Source organism: Prionailurus bengalensis, chromosome D2, assembly GCF_016509475.1.
Source record: "Prionailurus bengalensis isolate Pbe53 chromosome D2, Fcat_Pben_1.1_paternal_pri, whole genome shotgun sequence".
Lineage (NCBI taxonomy): Eukaryota > Metazoa > Chordata > Mammalia > Carnivora > Felidae > Prionailurus > Prionailurus bengalensis.
Window position 1 is genome coordinate 27144989 of NC_057351.1, and position 18006 is coordinate 27162994.

Genomic DNA, 18006 nt, shown 5'->3' on the forward strand with positions numbered 1-18006 from the left:
GCATAACACACTGTCTTTCAACCTTCTCTGATTGATGTAGTTCTTTTGAAGCTAACGTGTAAAGCTTCAGATTTAATAACAAAACAAGGCATCTAAAGGAGAAAATGATTCTCTGTGCATTAATTGGTGAGTTCATATCTTTTTGCATTTACATCTCCCACTTGCATTTTGATTAGCAATTTCTTCTGTCAATTTAACACCAAAATCCTCTGTAATCAGTGGCATGTTATATTCTGGAACAGACTCAACGAGTCCCTGAAGCTGGCAAGACAGCACTTCAATCCCTTCACCTTGGCTGCTCTAGTGGTGAGCATCCCTGACTGTCAGTCTGATTTCCTAAATCTCCTAAAAGAGAGTAGGCAGTTAGAAATACTGTTGGCATATGCTTGGCTTTAGCTCATTTCAAATACAAAAATGCTGGCTGGTTCCAGACACAAGCCTCACTTATTTTCTATAGTAATAATAATAATAATTATTATTATTATAATTATTATTATTATTATCATCATCACCATCATCATTATTGTTATTACCTTTATCACTCTTCCAAAGTCCCTTTTGGAGAGGTTTCATATCCTAAGGAAGAGCAATTCCTGAAAATTACACTTGATCAATTTATTTCATGAGGCATAAATAGTAAATTAGCATTTGATTAAAATTCCTACCTTCTTTTAATAATAAATACATTGTAAGGGATTGTTTGTTGTCTACCCTATCACTAATTTCTACTTTCTTTTCTGCTAAAAGCACTTCAATTTTCGAATATTAGGATATGTTGAGGTGTTTGTGGCACATGAGGGGGAAGATACTCCCCCACCCAAACCCTATGGAATGAATCTTGAATAGTCTGTGCCAAGCCTAGTAACTGTGCTCCTCTTGACATTGGTCAAGGTTATTTATCTTTGACATGGCATAAAAAATATTATAAATCTGGATTATTTTTATTTGCCTAGTTATTTTTCCACCTATACACTGGAGTCCAGGCACTCTGGCCTAATTACACTTCTCTAAATATGTCTTTACTTCTTTTCCCTTGCAAATGTCCTAAACCACAATTCCAACTATACAACCCCTATCCATTCAACAAAGCCCAACTCTAATCACCCAACTCTAGTCACCAAATGAGTACATCTGTGCACAATTTTCTCCATGACATAATTAAAATCTCTTAATTAGCAATGATGATTCTATGTTTTCATTGTAGCACTTACCACTATAAATTCTCATCATTGGCTCACATATCTCTTTATTCCATGAGAAAGCTAGTTAATTAAGAACAAGGATCCTATCTCACTCATGTTTGTATTCTTAAACACAGTTCTTGAAAGATAGAAAGTACTCAAATATTTTTTCAAGAGGTTGACTGAGGAGACTGTACAACAAATAGAAAATTAGTTGTTAACATGATGCCTTCTTCATTCTTTGCCATCCGGGTTCATGACACTTTTGTATTCTACATACACTTTTCAAAAGTTGTATTCTATTTTGTACTTCCTAGATATTACTATTTCAAAGGAAATCTCTAATTTTTTTTAATGTTTATTTATTTTTGAGAGAGAGAATGAGACAGAGCGTGAGCCAGGGAGGGGGACACAGAATTGGAAGCAGGCTCCAGGCTCTGAGCTGTCAGCACAGAGCCTGACGCGGGGCTCTAACCACCAACCGTGAGAACATGACCCGAGCCAAAGTCAGGTGCCTAACTGGGTGAGATGCCTAACTCAGATGCCTAACTCAGTGAGCCACCCAGGCGCCCCTCAAAGGAAATTTTTAGAGTGTACCAGAAAGTTTGTATCAGAAAGATTGTATATAGCTTAACATCTTAAATAGGCAATGCATATAGTTACCGAAGAAATTAAAATGTAATAAAATTTTTAACTAGAATATTTTACTAATCAGAACTCCCAAAAACTTGTTTTAAGCAAATGATTACCTGCAATGTTTTAAAAATATTTCCACTGGTTTATTTTACTCTTTAAAAGCAGTAAGCTTTTCAAGGTAACTTATGGTAACAAAGTTAATCAGTAAAAAAATTATTAGTGGTAATGATGATGAGAGTATTATAATAAGTAGAGCACATTACATTTTCCAAATATAGGCTTTATATTGTATCCCATCCCATTTGTTCCTTTTGACCTTTATACTTCTTTTTTTTTATTTTTTTTTTAACTTTTTTTTTCAACGTTTTTTATTTATTTTTGTGACAGAGAGAGACAGAGCGAGACAGAGCATGAACGGGGGAGGGGCAGAGAGAGAGGGAGACACAGAATCCAAAGCAGGCTCCAGGCTCTGAGCCATCAGCCCAGAGCCTGACGCGGGGCTTGAACTCACAGACCGCGAGATCGTGACCTGGCTGAAGTCGGACGCTTAACCGACTGCGCCACCCAGGCACCCCTTGACCTTTATACTTCTTACACAGAAAGGTAAAGTTCATTCTCCTCCTCTTGAATCAGGGAGGTCTTTGACTTGTTTGTAAGTAATAAATTATGACAGAAATAACACTGTATAATTTCAGAGAGTAAGTTAGGAAAGAAAGTATTGTCTGTGCTTTGTTAGCTGCAACACTTATTCTTGATTCCTAAAATGCCATACAAAAATAACCAATTATCTGGAGGTTGTCATGCTATGAGAAAGCCAAGCCACATGAAAGTTAATGTAATTTTCCTTAGTCTTCCAGTACTGAAATCAGACATCAGATATGTGAGTAAACAAGCCTATGCCCTTTCTGAATTCTTGATGCATAGAATCTGTGAACATAATATATTGGTTGTTGTTTTAAGTGGCTAACTTTTGGATCATCTGTTGCATAGCAGTAATAACTGGAACAAAGGGTGTGCCAAGGAAGGTTAGGTGTTCGCTAATCAATCATCCACTGTTTCTTCCCTTTCTCCAATGACAGTGGAGGCCACATTATAAAGATAGCAGGATCCTGAATCACCAAGTCATTACTTGGTAGAAATTTATCCAGGAAAACTGGCTAACAACAGAGCAATGTATAAATGACAAATAAACTATCACTGAAATAAGCAATCGGGATTTGTGGGGTTGTGTTAGAGCAGCTAGAATGCATTATTTTGACTAATACACATAACAAATTATTTGTATTTGTATTACTACACTGTAATACTAAGACAAATTCATTGAGCACTTATAGTGCGCTGGAAAACTTTACTTAATGTTGTGCATGTATTATCCCGTTTAAACTCAGATCAACCATATAACTAGGCCAGTATGTTTGTTTTCCTTATTTTACAAATGCAAATCAAAAGTTGAGAAATTATCTGACTTACTCAGGGTCACAAAGATATTCCAAAGAAGGGGAATGTCTTTGAGATGGAGAAGTGTGAAGTCAGTCTAAAATAGGGTTGTCTTCCCAGAGTTAAGTTAGCAAACTCCACTGGAAGAGATTAGTTTGTATAAATGTATTGTTGATAAAAAATTTGTTAAACAAGTAGCCTAGATTTATTTCTAGGCCACTAGTAATTTTGGTGATAATAGAAGATATGCAGAAATTCCTGGTTTTATTTTCATATACATTTTTTAGTAAACAGACCACTATGGACTCATTACAATATATTTTATAACCATTTTTAAGGGTTAGAAATAATTTTTGTCATAGAATCTTTCTATATTTTATGACTTTAATTAAGTTTCTGATTTCTTTTCCAAACAGTGCAATATAAGACAATATAAAACATATTTTAAATTATTAAATTTGTGGAGAATTTTGTGACTTTTCAGAACCTATAACACCAAGGGTCTGATAATGGAGGAGAATTTGCATAAAATACACTTCAGCAAGTTCCACAAACTCCAGCCTCAACGATTTTTCTTCCACAACCCAACCACTAATGCATGCAATCAAGAAGTCTCATCAGGGCTATTCTGTAACTGTTATCATCTTTAAAGAGGAATCTTGTCATCTGCACAAGGTAAAATGAAAGCTTCTTAAAACAACTATATATTCAGTTTTATAGAAGTTTGTTACTTGATACGGACATGTATATGCATTTGTGATCACATTGGTGGCCACAAAATACAGTATGTATTAGAAATCGTTGGTACTTTCAAAACTATCTTAAACCAAATTGAGAGAATTTTAATTCTTTGTGAAAGTATTTATCAAGGTAGCTTCTTAGTGTCTGTCACTTTCTGTAATATAAAATATAACAAAGTAATTTTTTTCTTGCCATTAATTCCTTGAGGTCCAGTGACTACGTTTCAAACAAGTGACAAATTTGACAACTAAATCAATCACTTTATTTAATTGTAAAAAGCCTAACATCTGATTTTATCCTAAATGTCTAAAAAATCCCTCCTTTCATAAACTCTACATTCTTGTATGGGGAGACAGAAAATAGATAAATAAAAAATATATAATCTGTTCTTTGTCATGATACACTACATAAACCCAAACTCGAGTGAGAAGACAGAGTGGCTGAAGAGGGAGATGCTATCTCTGTATATGGATCCTTATAAGATCTGTGCAGGATGATATAAAAGTAATGATGGGTCAGACCTGAACAAGTCTGCTGTGCAAATTCTCGGAGAAAGCATATGGTTAGACAGGACAGTAATTGGAAAGATGCCAGAAGTGTAGGCATGTCTGGTGAACACAAGAAACAGACAGAAGGGCTATGTATCTGAATCTGAAGCAGGAGAGAGGAGCATTATAGGGTAGGTATTCTTCAACAAACTGCCTAAAAAGTAATTTGGGGGATTTATGTGTTTTTAACTGGCCCATCGACGAAGGGAAGTCAGTGAAGTAGAAAGACTCCTGTTGTATAAAAACACTTAACTATTTCCTGCTCCTGAGAAAAAGGAAAATGTTCTGAACCAGGTGCCCTAAGACCCCAAGATTTCAATCTGTTACTTTCCCTGTCCGTGTGTGACCTCAAGTTGCTCACTTCATTTACACACCTTTTACAAACTCATTTGTAATCTAATAATCGTTAGACACATTGTTACTACTATAACATAAAGAAAAGAAAAAGTAAAGTGGTTGAGTGAAGATGATGAATTTCAACATCCTGTAAACCTCAAAAGTTGAATTTCAAAATGTATGATAATCAAAGGGCAGCTTAAAATTTAATTATACCTGCTGAACATATGCAAAATACCAAGAGGAATGTGAAACCTCTTTATAGCCTTTGGGGAAGAGTGAATCCTAGTAACTAAAGCACTCTGCAAAGTAGCAGGAAGGAAGTGCAAAGAAGGAAGGGCAGATAGTTTGACCTACCAAAGAAAGGGTAAAAAAATTAGAGCACCTAGGAGAATGGAAACCACATGGGTGCAAAAGGGTGGAGAAAAGCTCCTGGGATCCTGCAATGGGAATAGGATGGAATAGCAGAAGTTGCACTGGGTGGTCACATGACTCAATGAACTTGAAGGAAGGACCATTGTAATATTCAAATATTTTGGATGATTAGATTTACAAAGGAAAATTAATAAAGGTGCAATTGGATCCTTGGAAAACCCAGTCAAAATTTTAGTTATGAGCCAAAACAGACTAAGACAAGGGTCAGCAAAATTTTTTCTGTAATGAGCCAGGCAGTAACTGTTTTAGGCTTTGTGAGTCATACTGTTACTGCTATGGTTACTGTTGCCATTACTAAAGTTGCCATTATAGGGCAAAGAACTATCTATTGGTGTTATTCCTAAAATTAGAATTTCATATAACTTTCAGATGTCAAAAAATATTATCCTTCTTTGAAATTTTTTCAACTGTTTAAAAATACTAAAATCATTTTTAGCCCATAGGTCATACAAAATAAGATGGTCAACCAAAAGCAGCTCTGTGGCCCTATGTTTGCCATCCTTGACCTAAAATAATACATAATAATTTATAAACATGAGAAATACAAATCAACAAAAGAGGACCATATATTAGAGATATTTGGTGGGGTGTCTGGCTGGCTCAGTTGGTTGAGCCTCCGACTTCGGCTCAGGTGGTGATCACGCGGTTCATGGGTTCATGCCTGGTGTCGGTGCTGACAGCTCGGAGCCTGGAGCCTGCTTCGGATTCTGTGCTTCCTGCTCTCTCTGCCCCTCCCCCGCTTGCACTCTCTCTCGCTCTCAAAAACAAGTAAATATTAAAATATTTTTTAAAAAGAAATATTTGGCAAGTAGCCAGTTATAAAGTAGAAAGGTATTTGTTTTATTATAATATTCTAAACATCAGCATTTTCGGTAGTTCATGCAGGCCTTTTTAATTAATCCTAATTAATACATTCGATAGGACTTTATCTAAATAAAATTACCTCATTGTTAACGTGCCGACTACTAGGTAAAACATTATTAATTTTTAAAATCAACTTTATCCACGTAATTTACCTGTAATTCTAAGTGTACAGTTTTATAAGTTTTGACAAATGAGTGTACCCATGTAACCACCTTGGATTATCAGTTTTCATAAAAGAGTCTACTGGGAGTTTGTTTTGGACAGCATTATATCTATAAATCAATTTCAAGATAATTGTACACCTTAATAATATTGAGTCTCCCAGTCCAGGAATATGATTAACTTTCTCCTAATATGTGTTTTCTTAATTTTTATTGATAATGTCTCATAATTTTCAGAGTGTAAACCTTGTATAAGTTTGTTAAATTTATCAATTATTTTGTTATTTTTGACGCTGTGCTAGATTTATTTTATTTAATTTTTTTAAGTGTTTGTTTATTTCTGAGACAGATACAGAGCATGACTGGAGGAGGGGCAGAGAGAGAGAGGGAGACACAGAATCAGAAGCAGGCTCCAGGCTCTGAGCTGTTAGCACAGAGCCTGATGCGGGGCTCGAACTCACAAACTGTGAGATCATGACCTGAGCCGAAGTCGGTGGGTCAACCGACTGAGCCACCCAGGAGCCCCAGATTGTACCTTTAAAAGATATATTTTCTAATTGTTGTGATAAAATAGAAATACATATTGAGTTTCATTGCATTTCTCTACTGTATATTTATTAATTAATTAATTTTGCCCTTATCCTTTCCTCCTCCCCTTCCTTAGTGCTAAATTCACTTACCAGTTCTACCAGAGTGAAGTTTTTTGTTGTTTTAATTTTTTTTTTTTTTTTTAGGATTTTTAATGTGGTTGATCATATAATTTGCAAATACAGGCAGTTTTATTTTTTCTTATAATCTGTACACTTTTTTTACTTTGTTTCTTGATTTACTGTACTGGCTAGAACATCTACAACATCTCATTGCACTGGAGCATGGACATTCTCACTTTGTTCCCAATGGTAAGGAATAATGTTTTGCCCTTAATTTTTAAGTGCAATGATGGCTAAAAACTGTAGAGTATGCTTTCATTTCCCTCTACAGTAAAGAAACTATTATCATGTAAGATAACAAACTAAATGATAACACATAAAATTGAGACTGGAACACGTCTTGATTTTACAGAATATTCCTTTCACTATTTCTTCATTTCTGATCTTAATTCAACAGAATTTTAGTTGGACCAGATAACATTGTCCACCAGTCAGTGACTAACTGACACCATCAGTCTTTTCCTCCCAAAGTTTGAATGTGAGACTTCAGAGAAACAAACAACAGTTTGGTCCAGAAGACATATAAAGCAAAATAATTTTTTGAGGTGAGATGCAAAGAAGTTATGCAGAGCAATAGAAGACATTCAAGTAAATCATGACAGTGCAAGTAAGTTAAATTAAGAAAATTGTATATAATTCCAATGAAAGCCATCTATCCATTCCTGAGGGTACAGTAGAATCAGAAAAAAAAGGGGGTTTTCTGGCTATATAAACTGAAGTTATATATTGAACTGTGTTCCAATTTTAGAAGCCATGTAAATTATTCATGTAAAAATGGTTCATGTAAACTGGGCCACATAAATGGTTTTTTGATTTACTTTATTTTCCTTTGTTTCTTCAAAAAATAAACTTCAATCAAGTGATATCTCCAAAATTTGTTCTTATTCTCTGAAATATGAAGTTGGACAACTAACACAGAAAATCTAAACTTAGTGATGGTCCTGAAAATCTTCACATTTGGTTTGGAAAGCGTCTCTGTATTTCCTACGTGCTTTTGATAAGTCACATACGAAAATTCACAAACAAAATATGTGAAGCCCACATTCTGCATACCTGTTCAAAGGCTGAATTTTTGCTGAATCTTTTCCTCTTTTTGATGGTATTTCACTACTAGCCACCCATGTTTCTCACAATTTAATTATCTTGTCCTTTAAGATTTTTACCTATTTCTGGTTAAGCACATTTCCCTAAAAAATGAACCATCAAGAGTCCTTCTTGCACATTTCAAGAAGTTAATAAAAACAATATATAGAATTATAATGCCAGCTTAAAGTCATATAGGCTCAAAAGCACAATTTGCATTAAATAATCTATAATTCACATACACATTAAGTCTCTTATGTAAAACAGTATCTTGAATAAAAACATAATTATTTGTTTAGAACTTTACCTTTTAAGGTACTTTTGGGCTTTGGCTTCAAGTTGGCCCATGGGCACATTTCTATAACTTCTATAGATAACATTCTTCAACATATAAAAAAATAATTGGGGCGCCTGGGAGGCTCAGTCAGTTAAGCATCTGACTTCAGCTCAGGTCATGATCTCACAGTTTGTGAGTTCAAGCCCTGCGTCGGGCTCTGTGCTGACAGCTCAGAGCCTGGAGCCTGCTTTGGATTTTGTGTCTTCCTCTCTCTCTCTGCCTCTTCTCCACTTGTGCTCTCTCTCTCTCTCTCTCTCTCTCTGTCTCTCTCTCTCTCTCTGTCTCAAAAATGAATGAAATGTAAAAAAAATTAAAAAATAAAATAAGTAATAAGTAGCTTCAGTAGTACTAGCATTATTCACAATAGTAATAGCAATAGGAACTATTTTTTTATAAGACACTACTGTTTACTAAGTACTTCATTTCTATTAGCTCATTTTGTCAGCATAAAAATATTTTGAAGTAGATTTAATACAGTTTATTTTACAAAGGAAGAAAACTGAGGGTTAGAGAGATTTGTGACTTGCTTTAATCTTATCATATGAACTCTTAATAACTATAAAACTTATACATAGATATTAAACCTCAAAGAAAAATATTTAATATTCCCTATTCTCTGAGGTTGTTAAGAATGAGATTCCATAAATTTATTTGTCCACAAACTGAATCCAGTGGAGATAGCAATATTAAATGTCACAGCATTTTCTCTTAGAATTTTTAAAAATATTCTGAACACTTGCTAACACATTTATTCACCCCCCCCAAAAGTTACAGACAGATATAATCATATTTTTTATAAAACCACATAAAAATTTCAAGCACTGAAATTTTTTAGCATTTTTTTTTTGTTTTCTTTGTTTTGTTTTTAGTATTTTATTAATAAGCAGCTTGAAGGGCACTGAAAGCACTCTGGAAATTCTGACATAGGACAGTAGTCTGTAACACTCACAGGACCATAGCCTAGTCCTCCTTGAACTTGCCTTAATGTTGACATTCTTTAGTTACTTTGAAGAAAGCATCAAATGCTTTGTAGTTGTAAGGTCAGGATATTGGTCAGCATTAAATTTGACCTTATTAAGAGAAGATTACACCAGATCAATTTTATTATCTTCTATGACAAAGGGATAGTCTTCAAAGGAAAAAAAATATTATAGATTTTATTAATTGTATCTGAGTTAGACTTCTACTTTCAATCTATAATCCAATTAGCAGTTAAGTACAGAGGTTTATGGATCATCCTCCAAGGAATCCTTGTAGTTCTGTAGAAGTTTCCCTAGAAATTACCTAAGAAACTGGACACGCAAGCCCAGAGATGCTGAGCCTCTGGACTCTCCTTCATGGTTTCAAGAACAGCAGCTCTGTTCTTTATCTGTTTTATTTTATTCGCCCATAATGTGTGTTTGAAGGAAGAATATATCTACCTCAAAATTCAGAAAACATCCTTACAAACCACACACTTGCCAATATGTTCTTAGTTGGATGGAACATCAGATTCTAAGGTCTCTTAACACTAAGATCCTTAACTGGAGCTAGCTACTAGAGATTGCAGTCAGATGAATGTCCAATATAATCCAATATTTTTATTAGTAATCTAGATGAAGGAATTTAGATTACAATCTCATGTTTCTAACTGAGGCTAATTAGGTACAGTCACAACCAAATTTAAAAGCAAACTGATAAATTATATGAAAAATCATTTAGAAATGTAATAAAGTTTAAATCTGGTATGAGATTTATGACCTGAGAAAACATATCAAATCAAAACAGAGAAGGAATATGTAGGCAATAACAGGGTAAAAAATAAAAATAAAAGGAAATTATTGTCTATCCAATAATCATGATATTTAAGAGAAGAAAAGTAAGTTCACAGCAGTTGGCTGTATTATTAGCAATAACATACAAACAAGTCTTCCACTTCATTTGATTTTGGACAGGCCCTAATTAGAGTATGCTTTTTGATAGTCTCATTTGAGAAGTTTGTTGAAAAGTTAAATAAGGACTAGTAAAGAACACAAAATACTGAATTATTCCTGTGAGGAAAAATTAAAATAAATTGAAGTATGTACTTTGAAAAAGAGATGACTATAGGGAAAAATTACAGCCCTCTAAGGCTGTTAAATAATTCCAATAAATTGCTCTCTTGCCCAACAGAGGACTGCTTGGTCCGTATGAGGGATATATAGAAATAATAGCGAGATACTTTGACTTGCTATAAGTAAGCTATTTTGATAAGAAGGAAATTATTAAATACTAAAACATACGAATGGGAGAAATTACAAGACTTTTTTCATCCGTAGATAGTTTTTTCAGGGGAAAAAATGTATTTCCTACGCTGGTTCACCTATGCTATTTCATTGGTTTAAACTTCTCACATATCCACTCAAGGATACTGAAAATGCAGGTGTTTCACTCTGGAAAGACCATTGCCTGAAACTCATGTGTCTTCACTCAACGTTTCTTTTCTGGTTCTACCCATCTTCCCCCCTTTGGGTTATTACCAGTCCACCAGCCCACTAGTCTACATGGGAAAGATTTAAAATCCTTTTTGGAAGAAAATATTTGATAAAGGTACTTTGCAGCTTAGACATAGTACTGGCACAATACCACGGTTCACGATCACATATAAACAAATACTTCCTGGCTTTCTCTTTTATATGTATGATTGGCTCGCTTTCAGGTTTTGCCATGCTCTGACGTGCTGGATCCTATATCTTGACACCTCTGCTTTTCTCTTAGAATTTCTTTCATAAGCATCCATCTGCCCTGCCAGTGTCTTCAACTTCTGTTGGCCGTTTCCCTTAAAAGATTCCCAAACAACTCCACTTTTACAGACTGCTCAGTGTAACCTAACTATGACATTCAGACCTGCCAGATACTGTTGGTGCTCTGCCTGTATCTCTTCAGCACTTCTATTGTACATTTATAGTTTCAATAACAGTTAAATCTAGAGGCTTTCAAATTAAATTATATTAATACTTAACAAATTACACTCACCATCCCTACTGACTCCTTTTTGTGCAAGCACCTGCCACACTGCCTAAGGGTTGCTTTTTGGGGGCACAAGAGCTTGACTGACCCATGCTGGAGGTTTTTGTAACACCTCTGAGGAGAGGTAGCCTTTAACCAAGGATGAATAGGTAGATAAATTGGGTTTCGTTCACCTCGGGTAAGATAATTCTGAGGTGTATTCAGTACTATCACCCAGAGTTCCCAGCAAGATCGAGCCCTAGTTGCCAGTAGTGATGCATAATTACATCTTGCTGGTTTACTTCCCCTCCCTGCCTTATTTTTTTCTGTCTTACTTTCTCCTAAATAGACTAATAGTAACACAAATCCTTACCTCATGGTCTGCCTCCATGTGAATCCATCCTAAGATAAAGTACCCCTGTATCTTTACATTTGCATTTTCCAGAAAACCTCCACTGTTTTTTAAATAAAAATTTAAAAAATACTCCACATTAATATTTGAGTAAAACCAAATAAATAATCCTGGCCTCTGTGTATGCAGTATGCCCACGATAAACAACTCATTTTTGCCCTTAATAAGATGGCATATATTTCCCCAAACAGACAACTCCTAGATTGGGACAGTTCATGTGTTTATTGTTCCTGGCAGCTCCAAGTGAGATTTCTTTTTTTTTTTTTTTTTTTTTTTTTTACCAAGTGAGATTTCTTACAGAATATTCTGAATCTATAATCTAGTATGAGAGGGTTTGACCATAGAAACAACCTGTTTTATTTTTTTTTTTTTTTTTTAATTTTTTTTTTTTTTTTTCAACGTTTATTTATTTTTGGGACAGAGAGAGACAGAGCATGAACGGGGGAGGGGCAGAGAGAGAGGGAGACACAGAATCGGAAACAGGCTCCAGGTTCTGAGCCATCAGCCCAGAGCCCGACGCGGGGCTCGAACTCCCGGACCGCGAGATCGTGACCTGGCTGAAGTCGGACGCTTAACCGACTGCGCCACCCAGGCGCCCCAGAAACAACCTGTTTTAAACAGACGCATTTTCCTACCAATTTTAACACAGTAATGAGAAAGATCCTTTCCTTTCCATTCAAGAAAAGAAAGCAAATTATTTTATGTATTTTTCCTTGGCTTCTGATCATGCTATGTGACACCTCAGTGAATTCTGCACACAAGGAATCCTATCATTTCTGCACACACAGCAGTTAAATGTGCTCATTTGCATAAGTTATAACCAAATACATAGTGAAAGTGTTGTTTGTGACAGTAGATTTGACTTCAGGGATACATACGAATTTCTAAAGTTCTAATGGATTTCGGCATTGACATTATGAAATAGAGATAAAATATTTCTTGCCATCATTCCAAGCATTCCAGATGGTGAAGGGCATTACAATAATTGAATGGGAAGCAAAGCAAACTTACCCGAATCATCATGACTGAACATCTGATATCGTGGATTGTATCATAGATCTTCTTTGAGATGTCCACAAATTGATCATCATCAAATACATCCAAAGAGTTTTTACTTAAGGCTTCCAAGGCAACATTCACTTGTGTTACAAACTCAGGAATTGCTGTTAAAATTAATAAGAAAGATAAGATTGTTCTATTTGTATTTTCAGATTTCTGGAGTTTCATAAAAAATATGAGATATTTTTAAATAAATATTTGATTAATAGAATTTTAATTATTTTTTAATGTAAAGAGACCAAATATTTTGTCAGGATAATTTTGGATCTCTGAAAAGTAAACAGAATCAAAGACAATAAACCACATTTTTATAGAAATATTTTCAAAGATTATCTTTCTCCTTTATGTCATTTTTTTTCTACCCAGCCTGGGACCATATAATCATTTCTCATCCTATCCAATATAAGCCTCAAGAAAGTACCAAAAAGAATTGGTGTGTTAACAGTTGAAATTATAAACATGAAGATATTCAAAGAAAGAAATCACTTGAGTTGCTAAATATAGGAAAATGTAATTAAAGGTAATAACTCTATCTCATAGAAATAATAAAAAAAACAATAAACTTTCTTTTGTTAAGATATTTTCCCATTCATCAAAAGGCGGGGGTTCCAAGATGGTGGTATAGGAAGACCCTGAATTCACTTTCTCTCATGGGCACCAAATCTGTAGGTATATGTGGAATAATTCCCACTGAAAAAGAACTGAAAACTAAGTTAACAGTTGTCTCCACAACAATGGATTAAAGGACCATATCACGAGACGTAGGAGAGGCAGAGATGCAGTCTTCCCAATATCCAACCCACACAATAGGGAGGAAATTTCTTGAATCCAGAGATTCTCCCTAAGGAGTAAGGAGTTTGTGCTCCATATCAGGCACCTCAACACCTAGGATCTACATTAGAGAGATAAGAGGTGCTGGGTGATAAGTGAAGGAGATTTACTTGTTAATCTTAAGACATCTGCCAGAGGTGCAGGGACAAGTTGGTATGTTCTCTGGGGATGGAGGTGCTGATAATACCATATTTATTCTCTCTCTCTAGCTTGCTAGCACAGGGGGGTGTGGGCAAACACAGCCTCACTAAAGCCAAGGGTGTGCCCACCCAAGCACTCTTCTCCAACAATGTGAAAACTGCAGATATACCCTGTCCCCAACCACTCTTTCATAGGTTCACTAAAAGCCCTGGGATTTGCATCTTTTGGCCTCACCCAAGCTTACAGGTGCCTCCAGAAAGGAGCTTATACACTCATCTGAACTCCAAATATTGCAACTGTAAACCAAGGGACACCTCTCGATTTCCTAGCGTGGAAGTCAGCTAGGAGTCAGCTAGGGACCAATTGTGGTCCCACAGGATTATGTATATGTATATACATTAAAAGCTGCTGCCTAAGGATTTGGCTTCCAATCAGCTGAAACCAGGTGCTGACTGAGATCACTCTCTTTTGATACACTGAGGATGTGTCTTGGCACATCCTCAAAAATTGGAACCTATCAAGAATAAATAATCCAAAAACAACAACAAAATCAGGTTACTTAGACAATCACAAAGGTTCAAGACACAACCAAAGCAAGGGCAAAGTTGAACTCCTACACAAAGCCACTGCTTCAGTGCTGAGAGAAGACACTATTTCACATGATATATAGAAACAAACACAAAGGGTGAAACAAAATGGGGAAACAGAGGAATATGTTTGAAACAAAAGAACAGGATGAAACCTCAGAAAAAGACCTTAATGAAACAGAGATAAATAATGTACATGATAAAGAGTTCAAAGTAATTGTGATGTTCACCAAATTTATAAAGATAAAGAAGAATGAATTAACACAATAAAAACTTCAACAAAGGCATAAAACATATAAGTAGGTACCAAAAAGAGGTCACAGAGCAAAAGAATACAATAACTGAGCTGAAAGATTATATTAGAGGAATTCACCAGTAGATTAGAAGAAGGACGAGAATGGATCAATAATCTGAAAGATGGGGCAGTGGAACTCACATCAAAAGTGCAACAAAATGAAAAAAAAAAAGTAAAGATAGCTTAAGAGACCTGTGGGACAACATCAAGCAGAATAATATTTGCATTACAGGGGGCCCAGAAGGAAAAGAGAGGGAGAAACAGGCAGAAATTGAATTTGAAGAAATAATGTCAGAAAATTTACCTATCTTGGGAAAGGAAAGAGATATCCAGGCCCTGGAAGCACAGAGGATTCCAAAGAATATAAATCCAAAGGGACCAACACCAAACACATTATAAGTAAAATGTCAGAAGTTAAAGATTAAGAGAGAATCTTAAAGCAGCAAGAGAGAAACAACTTGTTATATATAAGGCAATCCCCATGTGACTATCAGCTGATTTTTTAGCAAAAACATTGCAGGCCAGAAGGAAATAGTATGATATATTCAAAGTGCTGAAGGGAAAAAGCTTTCAAATAAGAATAATCTACCCAGAAAGGCTTACATTCAGAATTGATAGAGAGATAAAGAATTTTCCAGACAGCCAAAAGCTAAAGGAGTTCACCATTAAACTGGCATTATAAGAAATGTTAAAGGGACTTCTTGAGGCAGAAAAGAGAGGTCACTTAACGAATAACAAGAAAACATATGAAAGTAAAACTATCGCTGATAAAGGTGAATATTTAGTAAAGGTAGTGAATTAACCATTTATAAAGGTAGTATGAAAGTTAAAAGACAAAAGTAATAAAATTAACTGTAACTATAGTAATTAGTTAAGGGAGGTACAAAATTTGAAAATGTAAACTGTGATATCAAAAACATAAAATGTGTTGGTGGGGGGGAGTAAAAACACAGAGGATTAAAATGCATCCTAAGTTTCTATCAACCCCAAATAGATTCATATATATACACACCCACACATATATATGTATAGGTTCTTTTATATATATATATAGCTTGTTATATGCGAACCTCATGGTAACCACAAAGCGAAAACCTATATTAGATACATTAAAGGCAAAGAGTAAGGAATGTAAACAAGACATGAGAGTCACCAAACTACAATGGAAGAGAGCAAGAGAAGAAAGGAACAAAGAGGAACTATAAAAACATCCAGAAAACAATTAATCACATTACAATAAGTACATACTTAATTACTTTAAGTGTTAATGGAATAAATTCTCCAATCAAAGAGTGCTAAAAGGATGAGAAAACAATACAACTGCATGCTACCCACAAGAGATTAAAAACAGACCTAAGGATAAACAGACTAAAAATGAAGGGATGGAGGGGCGCCTGGGTGGCGCAGTCGGTTAAGCGTCCGACTTCAGCCAGGTCACGATCTCGCGGTCCGTGAGTTTGAGCCCCGCGTCAGGCTCTGGGCTGATGGCTCAGAGCCTGGAGCCTGTTTCCCATTCTGTGTCTCCCTCTCGCTCTGCTCCTCCCCCGTTCATGCTCTGTCTCTCTCTGTCCCAAAAATAAATAAACGTTGAAAAAAAAAAATTAAAAAAAAAAAAAATGAAGGGATGGAAAAAGGTATTCTATGCAAATGGAAACAAAAGGAAAGCTGGTGTAACTATACTTAGATCAGTCAAAATAGACTTCAAAACAAAAACTGTAATAGAAGACAAAAAATAATAAATAAATACATAAATAAATAAATGGCTGTTATATAAAGTCAGTCCAACAAGAGGATATAACATTTGTAAATATTTCTGCACCAATAAGGAACACCTAAATATATAAAGCAAATATTAAAAACCTTAAAGGGAGACATTGACAGCCATACATTAATAGTAGGGGACTTTAATAACCCTACTTACATAGATGGATAAATCATCCAGACAATCAATCAATCAATCAATCAATAAAACAGTGCTAAACAGCATATTAGACCAGATGGACCTAACAGATATATACAAACATTCTATCCAATAGCAGGAGATATACATTCTTCTTACATGCACACGGAACATTCTTCAAGATGGATCACATGTTAGGCCACAAAATAAGTTTTAATCAGTTTAAGAAGAATGAAATCATATCAATAAACTCTTTGACACCATGATATGAAATTCAAATTTCCTCAATTGCAAAAAGACAACTGGAAAAATCACAAATATGTAGATATTAAACAACATCCTAAAGAACAGTCAGTGAATTAATGAAGAAAGAAAAGTATAAATTAAAAAAATACATTGATATTAATAAATGTAAATATAAAAATTCAATATCAGGGTGCCTGGGTGGCTCAGTTGGTTGAGCGACTAACTTCAGCTCAGGTCATGATCTCACAGTCCGTGAGTTCAAGCCCCGTGTCAGGCTCTGTGCTGACAGCTCAGAGCCTGGAGCCTGCTTCAGATTCTGTGTCTCCCTGTCTCTCTCCTGCTCATGCTCTGTCTCTCTCTGTCTCAAAAATAAATAAAAACATGGAAAAAATTAAAAAATTTTCAATATCTATGGGACACATTTCATTAATAAAAATCAAGATCATCTCCAATAATACACAAAAAGCATTTGATAAAATTCAAAACTTATCATAAAACCCTTCACAAAATGGGTATAGATGAAACATACATCAATATAATAAAGTTCATATATGAAAAACCCACAGTAAACATACTCAATGATTAAAAGCTGAAAGCTTTTCCTCTAAGACTAGTAATAAGACATGGATGCCCACTCTTACCACTTTCCCTCAACATATTATTCAAAATCCTAGCCAAAATAATCAGAGAAGAATAAGAAATAAAAGACTCCCAAATTCATAAGGAAGAAGTAAAATTGTCACTCTTTGAAGATGACTTGACACCATACGTAGGAAACCCTAAAGTCTCCACCAAAAATGTTAAAACTAATCAATTTTAGTAAAGCTATAGGACACAAAATCAATAGACAAAAATCTGTTCCATTTCTCCACGTTAATAATGAACTAGCAGAAAGAAAAAATTAATAAAACAACCCTATTTATAATAGCACCAAAAAGAATAAAATGCCTAGGGATAAATTTAATCAAAGAGGTGAAAGGCTTATACACTGACAACTGTAAGACATTGATGAAATTTAAGATGACACAAATAAATGGAAAGATAATCCAAACTCATGAATTTCAAGAATATTGTTAAAATAGACATACTATCTAAAACA

The 18006-nt window shown here is 35.0% G+C and overlaps 1 protein-coding gene across 2 annotated transcripts in view; it reads right to left on the minus strand.

The window, feature by feature from the left end:
- Positions 1-18006, minus strand: part of CTNNA3 (catenin alpha 3) — a 1753506-nt gene that overhangs the window by 346917 nt on the left and 1388583 nt on the right. For both annotated transcript variants that reach the window (XM_043596448.1, XM_043596447.1), the window contains exon 13: positions 12860-13011. In XM_043596448.1, the coding sequence (XP_043452383.1) occupies positions 12860-13011 (152 nt within the window). The remainder of the gene's footprint in view (positions 1-12859; positions 13012-18006) is intronic.